Raw genomic sequence first — 14265 nt, 5'->3', positions numbered from 1 at the left:
GCATCACAAAGGTGATTAAAAAAAGTTAATTTAACTTGGCTCGATTGTCATCTTCCGGCCTCGTTTATCATTTTTTTTAAGTCTGGTTTTACAGGAAAAACATTGTTGGGTTATTCCAGGGATCGTATTGTATCCTTAATTTTATGGGTTGTATTCGTAAAACCCTATTACCGACCTGGACCTGTTTAAACCAATTTGTCCGTAGAACTTCCGTTTTGTGACTTCCAAAGATTAATTTATTATCGTAGTACATTTTACATTTCGATCCATTAACGCTCAAAGATTGTGAGGCCAAAGATCAGGAAACATACATGAAGCAATTTCTAAAGATAGGCACGCAAGAAAAGCGTCTAAAAGCTTAGATAAGAACGAGGTGAGTTTCTCCCCACGGTTCTATGACCGGATTTTTTAAAACTCTTTACATTTCAAGCACATAAAACCTTAAGTTAAACCGTGTTTTCTCCTACGTAGAATTTTTGCCCATTTCCGTTCTAAGGCCTTTATTATTATTGTCACTACTTTATCAATGGTCAAAACCCAATAAACTTTTACGACCACATTTACGATTTAATAAAACATACGTATCATATAATACTGGCAACATAGCTTGGGAAGTTAACGAGGTATGACAAATCAAAATATTAAAATTGCAGTTGCCCATTATGAGGGATGCATTTGCGAACCCACGTCAAGATTTCCAGACCCCTAATTAAAATTTTTTGTAAACAAGCACCCACGAAAATCGCCCACGTTTATTGAATACATACATGTAAAAGACCTTCATTTGGGATTTTCATAAAATGAAATTATGGTCCAGCCAAGAGTCGCAAATGCATGTAATGTGATTATTCACAAGCGTTCAACACATTGCCAACTACTTAAATCGAATGACAATGGGCCGAATTAGCAGATTAAACTTTCGTTGGGGTTTGGCCCGAAATTAGTTTGCTGTTTCAATAGATTTAATTACAATAAAGTGCTCTTTTGATTTAACGGAATTCCTTCAGTTCATAATGAGCCATCAAGATTCTAAACATGATGGATACATTAAACGCTTGATTAATGTGATTCATCCAATTAAAATCGCGTGTAGAAACATGTAATAGAAATCAAGAGTTTCAGGACACATTTGCCTGTAGGGATTTATGGAGGAAGTTAATATTTTCTCAAGTCCCAAACTTCCTGTTTGATAACCCCAATAGTCAATTTCAGGATAATTTTCAGGGAAAGTAAGAGTGGGATCAATATCTAGGCTGAATTTCGACGTTTCTAAGAAAATTAGCCCGGAGTTAAAATTGATAGCATATTAGTGATTGGATGCTTACACCGGAAAACTGGCCCTTCGGCAATGAACCGAGATCGTGTTATAGAAGCCAGCAAAAAATGGGATGTTCCGAGAGTGTTTCCCGGAATTCGGGATTTATAAAATGGCGCGCTAAACTGCTCGTGAATTTCTTTATATTTTTTATTTTTATTCATTCAAATGAAAAATATATGTACAAGATGTTCCATGAGGAGATGTATAAACTTCGATAACGTTATTCAACATTTAATTCTAAACAAAAAAGTCCCTATACCCATATGTGCGGAAAGGCTTCGTTTAGAATATACAGGGCGATAAAAGATCATTTTGAAAATTATTTTTTTAAATAATATTTCAAAAATGGTTGTTTGTATTTTGAAGAAATTCAACGGAGAAGAATTTATTAAGAGGCCTGTTTTACAAGGAAAATAAATAAAATCTGTAAACAATGGCGTACGTAACACCAATTGATACAATTAAATAGACAAATAAAAATGGGACGTCACTGTTTTTTTTTGAACACGACTTCTTGATTTTTGAAATATCCACCGATTTTACTAAAACAAAAGTATTTTAAACATTTGTCGTAAACTGTGTCTTTTTCGAGAAATAAGGACCTGTAAGATTATCAAGTTGTCATATGTTTTACGATAGTTAACATTTAAATATTTTAAAATTTATTTTAAACACATTAATACGTTTAAATCATAATTTGTTTTAATTTTTAGCTATTTTGTCTTATAAATTTATTTTTAAATGCAAATCCCAAAAATGCCAAAACTGTTTACTCCCGATGATTGTGCTGACATGGTGTTTTATTACGACATTTCTAACGGCCACTGCTTACAGATTTTATTTACTTTTATTGCAAAAGATGTCTTTTAATGACAAATTCTTCTCTACCCATTTTTTTTTAATATCAATAACCGTTTTGGAAATACTAAAAAATGATTATTTCCAAAATTAAATTTTATCGTCTTATATATCCTAAACAAAGCTTTTCCGGGCATATGTTAATAGGAACTTTTCTGCTTGGAATTAAATGTAACATAACACATTGAAGTTTGTACTGCTCCAGAAACACCCCGTATATCGTTCGGATCACAAAGTTTACAGCGTCAAAGACATTGTTTCGTGATCAAAAGCCCGCAATCTTTCTACCTATACCTAAAGTTTATTGACATCGAACAATAACGCATCCGGCAAAAAAGTATTTACATAAAAACTCGTAATTTAATTGCATAATGAAATAGAGCGAGCAAAGAGCAGCTTTCGAGCCCTTTTACTTCTAAGTACTTTTCATAAAGGAAAGTGAGTTTTGAAATACGAAAGGTATGTTTAGCATAATGTAATGTAAGCCACGAAGTATATTGGGGAAATGGCTGTTGAGGCGTGTCAAAGCGTAAAATTTCAATTGGTCTACATAGATATTGTTCTTATAAAATTAATATAACACTGATAAGTTCCTAACAGCCGTGATCGTCTAGTGGTTAGGACCCTACGTTGTGGCCGTAGTAACCCAGGTTCGAATCCTGGTCACGGCAGTGTTAGTAGCACTGTCACGGTAGGGGCTGTTTTTTATTTTTTTTTATATACAACTAGATTAAAAATGTTCATTTCCAAAAAAACCCTTTCTACCCTTGTGGCAAAAACACTAACATTAGTTCTTTACATAAATAATAATTAATTAAATTTAAAGAAAATAAAACAAAACGACATTTGGAAATGTTCCAACAGAGAGGTTACAGGGAAAAGGAAGTGCGATTGTCTTGAGATTGCCCAATTGTGACGATTGTCTTTCCATCTTGCTTTCTGTTTTAATCCTAAAGCAAAGTTATTTTTTTTATCTTGAAAATAACTACTTAATTATGTAACTAATTAGAAAATACACTTTTGTAGTTCACTAATGTAGAGAGTTATCGCAAATTAACCCGAAGAATCTCTTGTGAAAAATGGTTATAATGTGCACTCCATTTACCTTAAATAAGTCTTTTTTCCTTTTATAAATCCATTCAGAAATATTTTGTCCCTACAAAGAATTCGCTGCTCTGACCTCGACCATGAATAATTGTTTAAAAATCCAAGAAAATACAAAATATCTGAGTAATCAACACAGGTTTGTTTCAGATACCTTGAACTTTATAAAAAGATAAATAATTTTGTATATTTACATAGCAATATATTATTTCGAAAATAGTGCAATATCTTTCATGAGAAATTGGATATTCTAGAGCGAGCTTCAATTTCCAATACAATGAGTGTACTTTTCTCTTAAAACAACTCAATCCTACTTCTCGAATAAAAACATTATATTTCACTACCTACTTCGGGACATATTTGCAGAAAACTTAATGGAAGCTGGAAGCTTTGAAGCCGTTTACCCAACGACAATATTATAATTCCTTTTTTAGAATATAGCTTCCATTATAAGGTTTCATCAGCTACTTACAACATTACAATACAATTTGCTGACTAAATTGTTAATATTAACATTAAAGAAGCATTGTCCGCAATTGATGCCATGAATGCGTTCTTTGGAATACCATTGCGCTTCGTTCTGTTAACTAAAGCAGAATTCTTCTATGTTTTGAAAAATAGCTACTTGCGAGTTTTGAAATGTTGTCTTGTTACATGAGCTAATTATCCACTCAGCTCTCAGTGGATACCAATTTAATATTGGAGTAAGTAAGGAAACGAAAAAAAAGAAAGTTCTGATAAAAAAATGACTTAAATATGGTTATTTTTGCCCTGCTCTCCATAAGCAATAGCTTTGGACTATACAGAAAAAATCACAAATCAAGCCACTTTCTGCCTATTAAGCGCTAAGAAAGCAATTTTGAGAACAATTTGCGAAAAAATAATTTTCTCTCTTAGTGCAACACCTAATAGAGGAAATATGACATATTTCACAGAATTTTCCATCATCTTGTACAACCAATTAGACAGTCTCAGTCTTAATTAGGGGCATTTTTCAAGAAAATTTTTCATCTTTTATCATTTTGTGCAAACTCCATAAATTGCAAGCGGAATGCAGAAAAATGTTAATAAAACCCATTTAACGAAACCATATTTTCTAATCTAGTTTTTTAAACCTCATTAGTTAACATTCCAAGATTAACCTGCATTGTATGTTGTATGTAAAGTAGTCTAGAATTGTTACTTACGAATATTATAAAAAGATATCTACTGCAAAATCAATTCTAGTGATATTTCTGCGGTGGTGAATTTGCAATGTTGAAAGCTCTCGACTCTGCGGAGCACCAAATTTTGCTTTGAAATCAGAGGTTTAGAGACTTCGGGAGCATCCACTGGCCTGGTTCCAGTCTTTTCTGTCCAGCCGTCGGCAGACAGTACTTATTGATCGATTCGGCCCCGTATCCAGAAATTTTAAATATTTCTTGGTCTTTTCCGGGTTATATTTTTTCTTCACTATTTTGAATTTTTCACCATTTTTGACAACTGCAATATTTAAAACTCAAGCCAGTTACAATATTTCTAGAAATTTGTGAAGTTCAGTTGACATAACGTTTAAATAAACTGTAAAAAGAGTAAAGATAAAATTTAATTGCAACGTTTCATTGACCATGAACAATCAAAAAGTCGGCTAAAAACGAATTGTTATCAATACGTTGCATTTTTATTGCAGCACATGGATCCTGTGAACATTGCGAAATAGCCGGTAATAAACTGTCTAATTTTTTGCCATTAGCGTTTAGTACGGCGTTAAAAATCGGCCTGTATTTTAATCATAAAAAAATATATATATATATATAAAGTACCGTATTAAAAAAAGACGTTAATTAATTTAGAAGGCAATAATTATTATTTCTTTAAAAAAATTTCAAATATTTCCTCACAAAAAATATCCAAAAATTGAAAATAAACATACTTACCATTTACTTATTAAGATTCACTTAAATCAGTTCCAAATGAGAAAAAAAACAAAACTGCTACACTAAAATCACTACTTTGTCCACTCTTTTTTATCTTCAGAAAATTAACACCACAGTCCTGTTACCACCCAATATTCTCATATTTCATAGTACCTAAAAAAAATATTGTTACCTCACCAAAAATGTGAAAACAGATATCTAAACCTCCATTGATGCAAAGTTTCATTCATGCAAAGTGCGAATACTCGGTATCTGGATGAAGAGATCGAGGGTTTTGCGCCAGAATTCCGCAGACCGTAACAGTTCTGTTAGGTGGAATGAAAGCGAGCGAATAGTTGGGAAAATTCTGCTGACAAGAGTTTCCCGCGTTGAAAATGTTAACCGAAAGTTGGACGTTGCGCGGACGTTGCGGCTTCTATTTTGTTGGAATTACGTGACGAAAAATCTCTTTTTGAGCAGTTTTTAAGGCACAAGAAAGCGTCAAGGAAACTGGAAATTTAGTTCAATGAAAAAAAAATTAATGTCAAATAACTCCATGCAACCAAGTATTAGAACGAAATTTATTTATTAATAGCGCTTTTCACTGGCTGCACTGGTGCAGTGCAAACGTGCATATATCACTTGTTAAGTCAACCACATAGGGTCGGGGATGATAATAATAAATTATAATACATCCGAAAATTACACCAAAGTGTAATGAGCACAGTCTAGAAACTAACGAACGGGAGGTGCGTGGAACCCGGCTTACCCGTATTTAAATAAAAAAAAACGACTCGTAAATTTTTAGAATCATCGATATTTGGAATTAAATAATATGTGAACTTGGGAACATAACTTTATTAAATTTCGTAATTCTTGTTATAAGTTTTTGAGCGCAAATTCCTTGACAGGAACAAATTTTAGATAGATGTAACTAAAACATGTTTTTCTATCTACCTCATCTGAGCCCCTCAATCTCCTTCAACTAAGACAACCTTGTATTTATTAACACGCATACAAAGTAAATAAACAATCAAGTAAGTACCCAATTATGGTACCTATATGTGCAATAGAGTCTCCAAGTAGCGATCGCGACGCGGAGTCCAAACTAAAACTGGTGCTTATTACATTTCCTTTGGCGCCCGTCGACCATTGCAAAAAAAATTGTGCCCATAAGCAAAACAGATTAGGTTTACAGTTATTCGTCGGTGCAAGCATGGATAAACCACATTTTATGTTTGTTTAAAAAATGGTGCCTTTTGTATAAGGTCAATTAGCATTGTTATTGCAATGTCGATTGAGGGAATTGTGCGCTGTAAAGCAGTCACAAGAAACGTGCTCTCTCTTGATAATCTACATTTATTTTGCAGGGCGAGATTTTTTGTTGAAGGCATATAAATATCAGGAAAGAAAAATATGTTTTTTGTCCCATCGACTTTTTAGAAAGATTACAAGGCGTAGAAGTGCTGAAACTGAAATTTAAGTTTCTAAGATCCAAGCCCTGCAAATCTGTACCCCACGGTGACATAGCCGCAAAAGCATCAGAACTCCTTTAATAGTCATTCGGACCCGATGAAGAGACTTGCTGACGTACGCCACAGGGACAGGACTGCTTTTCCTAACCGATAAAGTTGCAATAATTTTCCAGACCATCGCGGTAGATCGCGCGTATACGCGATCTAACCTCAAAAATAGAGATACACAGAAAATTAATGCTGATTTGTCACGTCAAAATTGTCAATTGTTTTTTATTATAATTTTTCCGAATTTCCGGTTTCTTGATTTGTTGTTAACAACTGACAAAATTGCAAAAATATGTCAAACAAGAATAATTAAATGTTTAAAAAATAATTTGAGAAATCCTTGAAATTAAATTAGCAGTTAAAATCTCCGTCGTTTCACTAAAAATTCGAAATTTAGGGAAAGTCACTCACATAACCTCACTTTTGCTGCAAGTTGAAGGAGCCAGACACTCAAAGAAGCAAAACTTATTTCACAGTAGAGACTTAAAGTTGAGGTACTGTCAGGGGAGTTGTTCTTATAATGTTTTATTAAAATAATGACTTCGCACTGCCGTTTGTGTTTAGGGGAAAATGTTGTGAATAACAAAAGAAATATTTTTTGCACTAAACTTAATAGATATAAGGAATCCTTGATCGATATCTTATATTGGACCTTTGCAATTGAGGTAATATGCCAGTTAGACTGTTAACATATTTACCAATTAATCGAGATAATTTATTAATCAATAGGTTGTACCATAAATACTGTCAAATTTAATGTTGTAAGTTGGTAATATTTAACATTTAATTGGTAAGTAAATGCTCAATTTTCAGGTTAATACAACTAACACTTACCCCAAAGAAATATGCAAAGAATGTTTGGTTCTCATAGAATGTATTCTAGAAATTAAAAATTCTTTTAAAAAGAGTGAGCACATAATAAAAAAGAGTCATGATGCCTTTATTAAAGGCAGATACATACCAAATCCTCCACCTGGAAACCTTGAGGTATAAGTGTTAGTTATATTATAAGTTTAAACATTTATATAATGAAAATTTTCTTAAGCCACAGGTGCAAACACTTCATATATTTTAAAATTCAAGTAATGAGAAAGTTGGTACAGTACCTAAACAAGTTAATAAGCCTTCTCTTAACATAGAGAAAGAACATGAGATACAAACAGAAAATGTCTTAATGGACAATGAAAGTACATTCTTACAGAATGTTCAAAATAATGAAGCGCTCCAATTGGAATTGTCAAAAAATATAGGGAAGGTGTGGTTGACCTCATTATCATTAGAAGCCAAGTGCCTTAAAATATATAATTAAAAAATTTGAGGATTCACATAATTATTCCAAATCTAAGCAGCTAAATAACGAAAGATTTAAAAACAAGAAGTATAGGAGTGTGAACTTTGAGGATGATATTATAGCAAAGTACACTTTAGTGTTTGAATTAAAAATTTTTATTAAAGCATTTCAATAGATTTCAATTTTTGTGTCGAGTGGTCAAAAATGAGGAAAAATTGTTACTGGAAATGTACTTAGTATGGTATGTTATTTTCATTCTTTTTTTTATACTAAAATTAAGAAATTCATATTAGAAATTTCCATTGAAAAGTTACAAAACCTTCTAAACACTATCATTTAGTATTTGTAGACTCTTATCTGAAAATATTTGTACCCAAGGAGACTTAATGATTCAAGAATATGAATAGAAAACTTCTCCAATATGTTATTATGTTGAATAAAACCTTTTAACTCATTGAATGTAATGTTGAATTAAGTTTGAGATGTGTAGATGAACTTATTTTAGCATGAAATGTGGATTGCTTGAAAAAAATGATGAAGATTTTGTCAGTTCTAAGAATAAAAATCTTACTACACCTTCATCTTTTAAAGTTCAAAGTGAGGTTGAAAATACCAATGGAAAATAGATATTAAAGAAGAAAAAAATTGAATCAGTGAGTAGTTTGTCAATTTTTTCTTTCTTCACATGTAAAGCATCTTTAAGGATTGGATTGGAAATAAAAAATATGATCTTAGACTTGTCAAGATCTGAAAATCAAGTAATATTAAGTTTACAACAAATTCACAAATCTATAGTACCATTTGAATTAAGGAATGTCAGTAAAGTGCTGAGCAGTATTTACTGTACCAGTAAATAATCCCTAGATTAATTTCTTTGCTTTTCGATTTTATAATCAATTTATTCCTTATTTATATTGTTGCTTTACATAGGAATTTTTTATCATTCAGAATCGCCCCAAAACCATGAAGCGAACTCCTGCCTCTCACACATTAGAAATATTTGGAAAAGTCACTGAAAGGAAAATGTTAAAATCATCTGCAAAAAACACAAACATTAACTCTAACCAGTCAGTATATGTATTGCTTGAGCCAGTGGAATATTTAATGTCAAGGGAATATTACAAAAAAATCAACACATTTGTTTATATAAAAAATACCAATCTTGACGAACCTCAAAACAGCTGTAATAGTAACTTGAGTTCATTTTTTAAAGTATCCAAGGTGCCCCACTTGAACGTGTGTGATTTGTGCGGTGAATCATTTTTAAACCGAACTACATTAAATTTGCATCGCAAAAAGAGATGAATTAACTCACCAAATGCAACGATCAAACGTCGCAATTAAAAATTCTAAATTCGTAACAAAAAAAAACAAGATTCCGATTTAGACAGTTTAAATAACTCGTCTTCGGATTATAGTGACGTGTAAGTAACAGTAAGATCTCCTTTGCCGATTAGGAAAAAGCCAATTACTTACGAGACCATATAATAGTTTTTTTTTGGATATTAGAAGAACGAAAATACCCAATTACAGTCAAAGTCGAAGAAAGAGATATAAAACGCCTACCAAACTACAGAACTATCGGGAAAAGAGAAGTGTCGTGAAAAATAGTACAATGTCGTATTGAATCCTAAATTAAATATGCTTGAAAGAAACAGACTTGGGAACTTATTCAGCTATGGAATATTGTAGATGTTATAGAAATTGAATAGTAATAGGGTTTAAATTAAAAATGCAGATGATAGGAGAGCGCGACGTTTAGATGCCACCATTAGAAATTTCGAAAATAGCCTAGAAAAATACGACATATTTGAGTGTTTAAGATATAGGTAAGATCATAACTTTCTGTCAGTACTTGTATGGACAAACACCATATAAAGATTAAATAGTACACCATAAGCTGATCAAAAAACTATCTAAATGGTTTGTGGAAATGAAACATTGTTCATTTACCATACTATGCCTCTTCTTTTCGATCTACACCAACCGAGCATTGATCTTCAGGCTCTGTCAAAGATCAAAGTAAATAAATCTTTTTTGAATACAAATTGCACGCCCCTTCACAAAATATTAATATTCAAAAATACTCGCAGTATCAGCGATTATCGACCATCGATTTGGTCACGGTGTTTTTTTCTTGCAAAATACGATAGATCTAACATAATTACCTACCTCATAAAAGTTTTTTTAATTTATATATACGATGGAGTTTTTTCTACGTTAGACTTCCATATTTATCGTCAAAAATTGATTTTTAATAGTTGATTAATAATAGAAAGACTCGTGGTTGGATAATTCTTTTATTATCTACGTTATCTACGTCCGTAGACACCACACTGGTAATTGGTTAAAAGAAAAAGCCTATCTCGTACAAGTCGGTCATTCAGGTTAAATTTGCATCCCTGAGATATTTCGTTCATAGACCGTTTTATTACCAGTGTGGCAATTACAGTCAGTGGAGGTTTCAGTTTTTTGATATTTTTCCAAATTTAAAATTAATTATAAATTCCAAAACAAATCCAACGGAATTATGTCAGACTCACTAACTATAAAGTTGTCACACTATGCATCACACTGCCGATTGTGCCTTAAAGCAAATTTAAAGGATGACTTTAGAGATATAGGCAGTCTTACCGCTCCAGGACATGATGTTTCTTTAAGGCGTATTCTAGTTTCTTTGTGCAAAGTTACGGTGAATACCTCAATTTAGAAAAAAAATTGAATGTACTTCTAATTGGACCTTTTTTTATCAATTATAGTTACATGGATATCCTAGTTTGTCTCACTATGTATGCAGTACTTGTTTTACAGCAATAGAACGCATGACACTGTTTATAAGAGATGTTGCTCACAATCAACACTATTTGCTTAATTTACTTAATAGTACTCCAGAGTCTACCAAAAACATTTTTGAAAAAAATGAAGGGGTCAATACAAAATTAGCTTCACATAGTGACACAGAAATCAATAATATCGCTGAAAATATTGTTAGAAAGATTACCAAAAATTCTAATAAACATACTAATACTCAGAGAGAACTGGAAAATGATCATTTAAATGAGACATCTGTGAAGGAAAACTTGCATTCTCATAGTAAGTTATTTTTTGTTTAATCAGTTCACCATATGAGAACCAAAATGGGCATAAAAAATTTAAGCTGTCACTGATAATTTCAACCATATCAAAAATAATCCTTACATTTTCTTATTAAACTGTATCTGTAAGATCTTCATTTCAGCTACCCCCTCACCCTCCAAAGATGATTTGTCACAGCCAACTGAAATCTCACAAATGTCAATTTTGAATAATTTCAAGTTAATTACTTCAGAGAATATTGAGATACAGAAGAATCAGAAACCTAGTAAGTGGGCAAAACAGCAGTTTTCTCTGAAAGAGCTCATAGATCTCAAGACATCTCTTCCTATGAGTAGGACTCGATCAAACAGATTTCTCGAGTCAAAACATGATGGAAATATAATGCAAAAGCACTCTCATGCTGTTACCTCCAATGCTTCATTAAATAACACTTGGTTGAAAAGAGGGAAGGTAACCCCGAAATCTAATGGGTTTTTCAAGTTAATATTGGGAGGTGCTAAAAGTTCATCTAGAAATGGGAAATCTGTACCATTACTTTGTGATAAATATACTAAATTATCTAAAATTAAGACTGTAACCAAACATAAAGGCAGTGAAAATTGTTACTTATTTAATTCAGATAAACAAAACACTGCCATAGCAAAACGCAGAGCAAAAAATGAGTGTAGCACCCAGAAAAAATTGGCTCAGCCAGTTAATATTAAAGGAAAGAAATCGCCTGTCTTGGGCATTTTAAACAAAACTCACCCTCCAAAGGCCTACCAGGCACAAATTAATAAGTCACCCTACTTGTTGAGTAGTTCCAAAACTTTCAAGAATAATGCATCCACTCTGTATTTCTCAGATTTGCATCTGAACAAAGGCCTTGGAACTCCAAAAGATAATATTCATTTAAAACGTAGCAAACGGCTGGAAAATAAACTAAGAAACAAGGACTTTGATGTGAAAAGTTCATCACAATATCCTGTGAAGAAGACTGTTAATGTACAAAGTAAGAATAATGCCCTCATTGGGAAAAAAGCAATTAAACAAGAGTTGGAAAATATCAGTGACACCTTTGGGCCATTGAGCATTAAAGCTCTAAATGGAGGCACCAGATTTGTGAGCTTGGAAGAATTTTTCAAAAACACTAACATTTTAAATAATCAAACATATAAACCAATTGGAACTATCCCCAATGTCACAGTAGGGGAAGATAGTGAGATGAGTGTAAGTTTTCCAACATCAAGAAATTTTGCTCAAATTGATTCCAGATTTGTTAATTCCAAAACTTTAGATGTGAAGTGTAAAATATTACCGGATTCTAGAATAGGCAAGTCAAAGAGAAAAAATAGCACACCTTTAAAGTATTCGCCCTCAAATAGATTAATGAGGGCTAAACAGTTTTACCTTTTGAAATATCTTGTTGCCTTTGATAATTTCAAGTAATTAGTTTTGGGAGTATTTATTGGCTTTTGCCCAATCAGAAGCCTGTATTTCATACTCAAAAAAACATTAATATTTCAATAGAGCAGTGCTCCACAAATACCCCACTCATCTACCGTGTAGACTCGATCATTGGCGACTTACAACTCATAATACTTCTTCTGCTTTATCTGAACTGTTGTCTGGATATTGTTTCTATCAAAGTACTTTCTGGTTGAATGTAATAAATGTATTTGAGTTACCTATTAATAGATTTACTTAATTTAGTAGTTGATTAGAAAGAAGTTAGAAGTAGTTAAAAGACAACATCACGATTATTCATCTTGTTTGGGACCAAACTGTTAGAGGGCCAAAACATTAATAATTTAGCCTTTTTATAGAAGCAAACAAATGTAATTTTCTCTAAATTCGTTACAAACAATTTATGATATTTCTTTAAATGTTGGAGTTATTTGCATGTATTTTCTTTCAGACTAGGTACGATAATATATCAATATACATAAAACGTGCGTTATTGTCTCTCCTAAGAACACTGTAACATTCCGCTAAATGATTCATTGTGTTCGTTTTTCTGATTGATTAACAGTAATGACTCGAATCAAACAAAATGTATCTGGTTTGTTAAAAGAGATTAGATGGCTATTAGTCTCTCATTGAAAACTATTACTGGGCTTGAAATATATTCGAATATGTTTGACCCTCGTTTTTTATTAAAAAAAAATAATTGATTTCAAGCGCAAGCCGACTTAAAAATGCAGGTATTTTCCAACTATTGTTTGTATTACTGTTTTATCTTTGTCACTAAATTTAGAAGAGTTTAAGTGCTTTGGGTGCCTACATGCCTGTCCATATATGTCTAATTTGAAAAGACCATCCTATCACCACTACCATTCTATCACAAAATGTTTGTGATCGCTCCTCGTTTCTTTGCTAACGTCATCCTGCTTCTGCGGCCTATTTTCATAAATCTACTATCCGGTGTTGCCAAATTTTGTTCGTTCATACATATTACCACAACGCACCTCATCCGGGCTTATTCGCCGTCAGTGTGGCGACAGACCATAACAAAATTTTACAACTTTCTGGCGCACTCTCCATTTAATAGCATAAGCATTTGCTAATAATACTATAAAAATAAGTATTTATGTAAATAATATAAATATAGCAAAAAGCATCCTACGTCTCGAAGTCCCACTACTAAGGAATTATCAACAAAATATATGAAATTTGAATGAATTATCATTACTCGGCGCCTTTGCGTTGCACGTCAAAAAATTACAAAAACATTATATTAAAGGCTTACTAGATACTTTGATGGCCGTTATAAAAAACAATAGAAAGGGAACTTTACTAGGTCTGTCTTGGAGGGAGTTGTGGAGGCGTGGGATAGTTTGGGGATATTACTAATGGGAGTGTGAATTATTTGAAGAAGAGATACTAGCGAGAACGCTAAAGTGTGAATTATTTACCCTACGCCAAGAAAATAATAAACATGTGCCTGCATCACATTTTGAAAATATAGAAAACTTTTTTATTATATATTTCTTTCTAGTTATAATATATCCACCATAACATTTGAATTCTTTTTGTTCACACCTGTCTACCTCGTCCGCGAGCGTAACTTTGTAGGGTACCATAACCTGCCTGGTACCATTTCCTATATATCGAATTTCCAGATGAAATTTAAGTTGGTTTGCAGTTACCAACGTACTTCACTTATCATGCGCTCTTCCACGAAACCAATGAAGATAAAAT

The 14265-nt window shown here is 32.5% G+C and overlaps 2 protein-coding genes and 1 non-coding gene across 10 annotated transcripts in view; 2 read left to right on the top strand and 1 right to left on the bottom strand.

Annotated features, from left to right (window-relative positions):
- The window catches only part of LOC136341690 (orexin receptor type 2-like), a 62989-nt gene extending 56528 nt beyond the window's left edge, over positions 1 to 6461 (bottom strand). The window contains exons 1-3 of one of the 7 annotated variants that reach the window (XM_066286926.1): positions 5401 to 5620; positions 5197 to 5349; positions 4468 to 4762 (exon numbers count right to left, since the gene is read on the bottom strand). The gene's annotated coding sequence lies outside the window, so the exon portion shown is untranslated. Of the gene's footprint in view, positions 1 to 4467; positions 4763 to 5196; positions 5350 to 5400; positions 5621 to 6132 lie in introns of those variants that run through there. The other 6 variants (XM_066286924.1, XM_066286925.1, XM_066286923.1 and 3 more) reach the window with 6 other exon arrangements.
- Positions 2776 to 2847, top strand: TRNAH-GUG (transfer RNA histidin (anticodon GUG)). The gene has a single exon. It is a non-coding gene; the product is annotated as a tRNA-His (tRNA).
- A 3936-nt stretch (positions 6462 to 10397) lies between the features above and the next one.
- Positions 10398 to 12759, top strand: LOC136341638 (uncharacterized). Of its 2 annotated transcripts, none has more exons than XM_066286831.1 (3): positions 10398 to 10681; positions 10749 to 11082; positions 11318 to 12759. In XM_066286831.1, the coding sequence occupies exons 1-3, from the start codon at positions 10520 to 10522 to the stop codon at positions 12511 to 12513; spliced, it is 1692 nt and encodes a 563-aa protein (XP_066142928.1). In that variant the 5' UTR covers positions 10398 to 10519; the 3' UTR covers positions 12514 to 12759. The 2 variants fall into 2 exon arrangements, with proteins under 2 accessions (XP_066142928.1, XP_066142927.1); XM_066286830.1 differs by having other exon boundaries at positions 11228 to 12759.
- The last annotated feature ends 1506 nt before the right edge of the window (positions 12760 to 14265 follow it).

Source organism: Euwallacea fornicatus, chromosome 10 (assembly GCF_040115645.1).
Source record: "Euwallacea fornicatus isolate EFF26 chromosome 10, ASM4011564v1, whole genome shotgun sequence".
NCBI classification, from domain to species: domain Eukaryota; kingdom Metazoa; phylum Arthropoda; class Insecta; order Coleoptera; family Curculionidae; genus Euwallacea; species Euwallacea fornicatus.
This window is presented reverse-complemented; position numbering and strand designations above follow the sequence as displayed.

What these genes read in the sequence shown, in the direction of transcription:
- LOC136341638 (XM_066286830.1), top strand. Translation starts at nt 10,520, where the DNA reads ATGTCAGACTCACTAACTATAAAGTTGTCACACTATGCATCACACTGC. An exon ending in TTTCTTTGTGCAAAGTTACG is followed by an intron (nt 10,682 to 10,748) that starts GTGAATACCTCA and finishes TATCAATTATAG; the next exon opens with TTACATGGATATCCTAGTTT. An exon ending in GGAAAACTTGCATTCTCATA is followed by an intron (nt 11,083 to 11,227) that starts GTAAGTTATTTT and finishes TCTTCATTTCAG; the next exon opens with CTACCCCCTCACCCTCCAAA.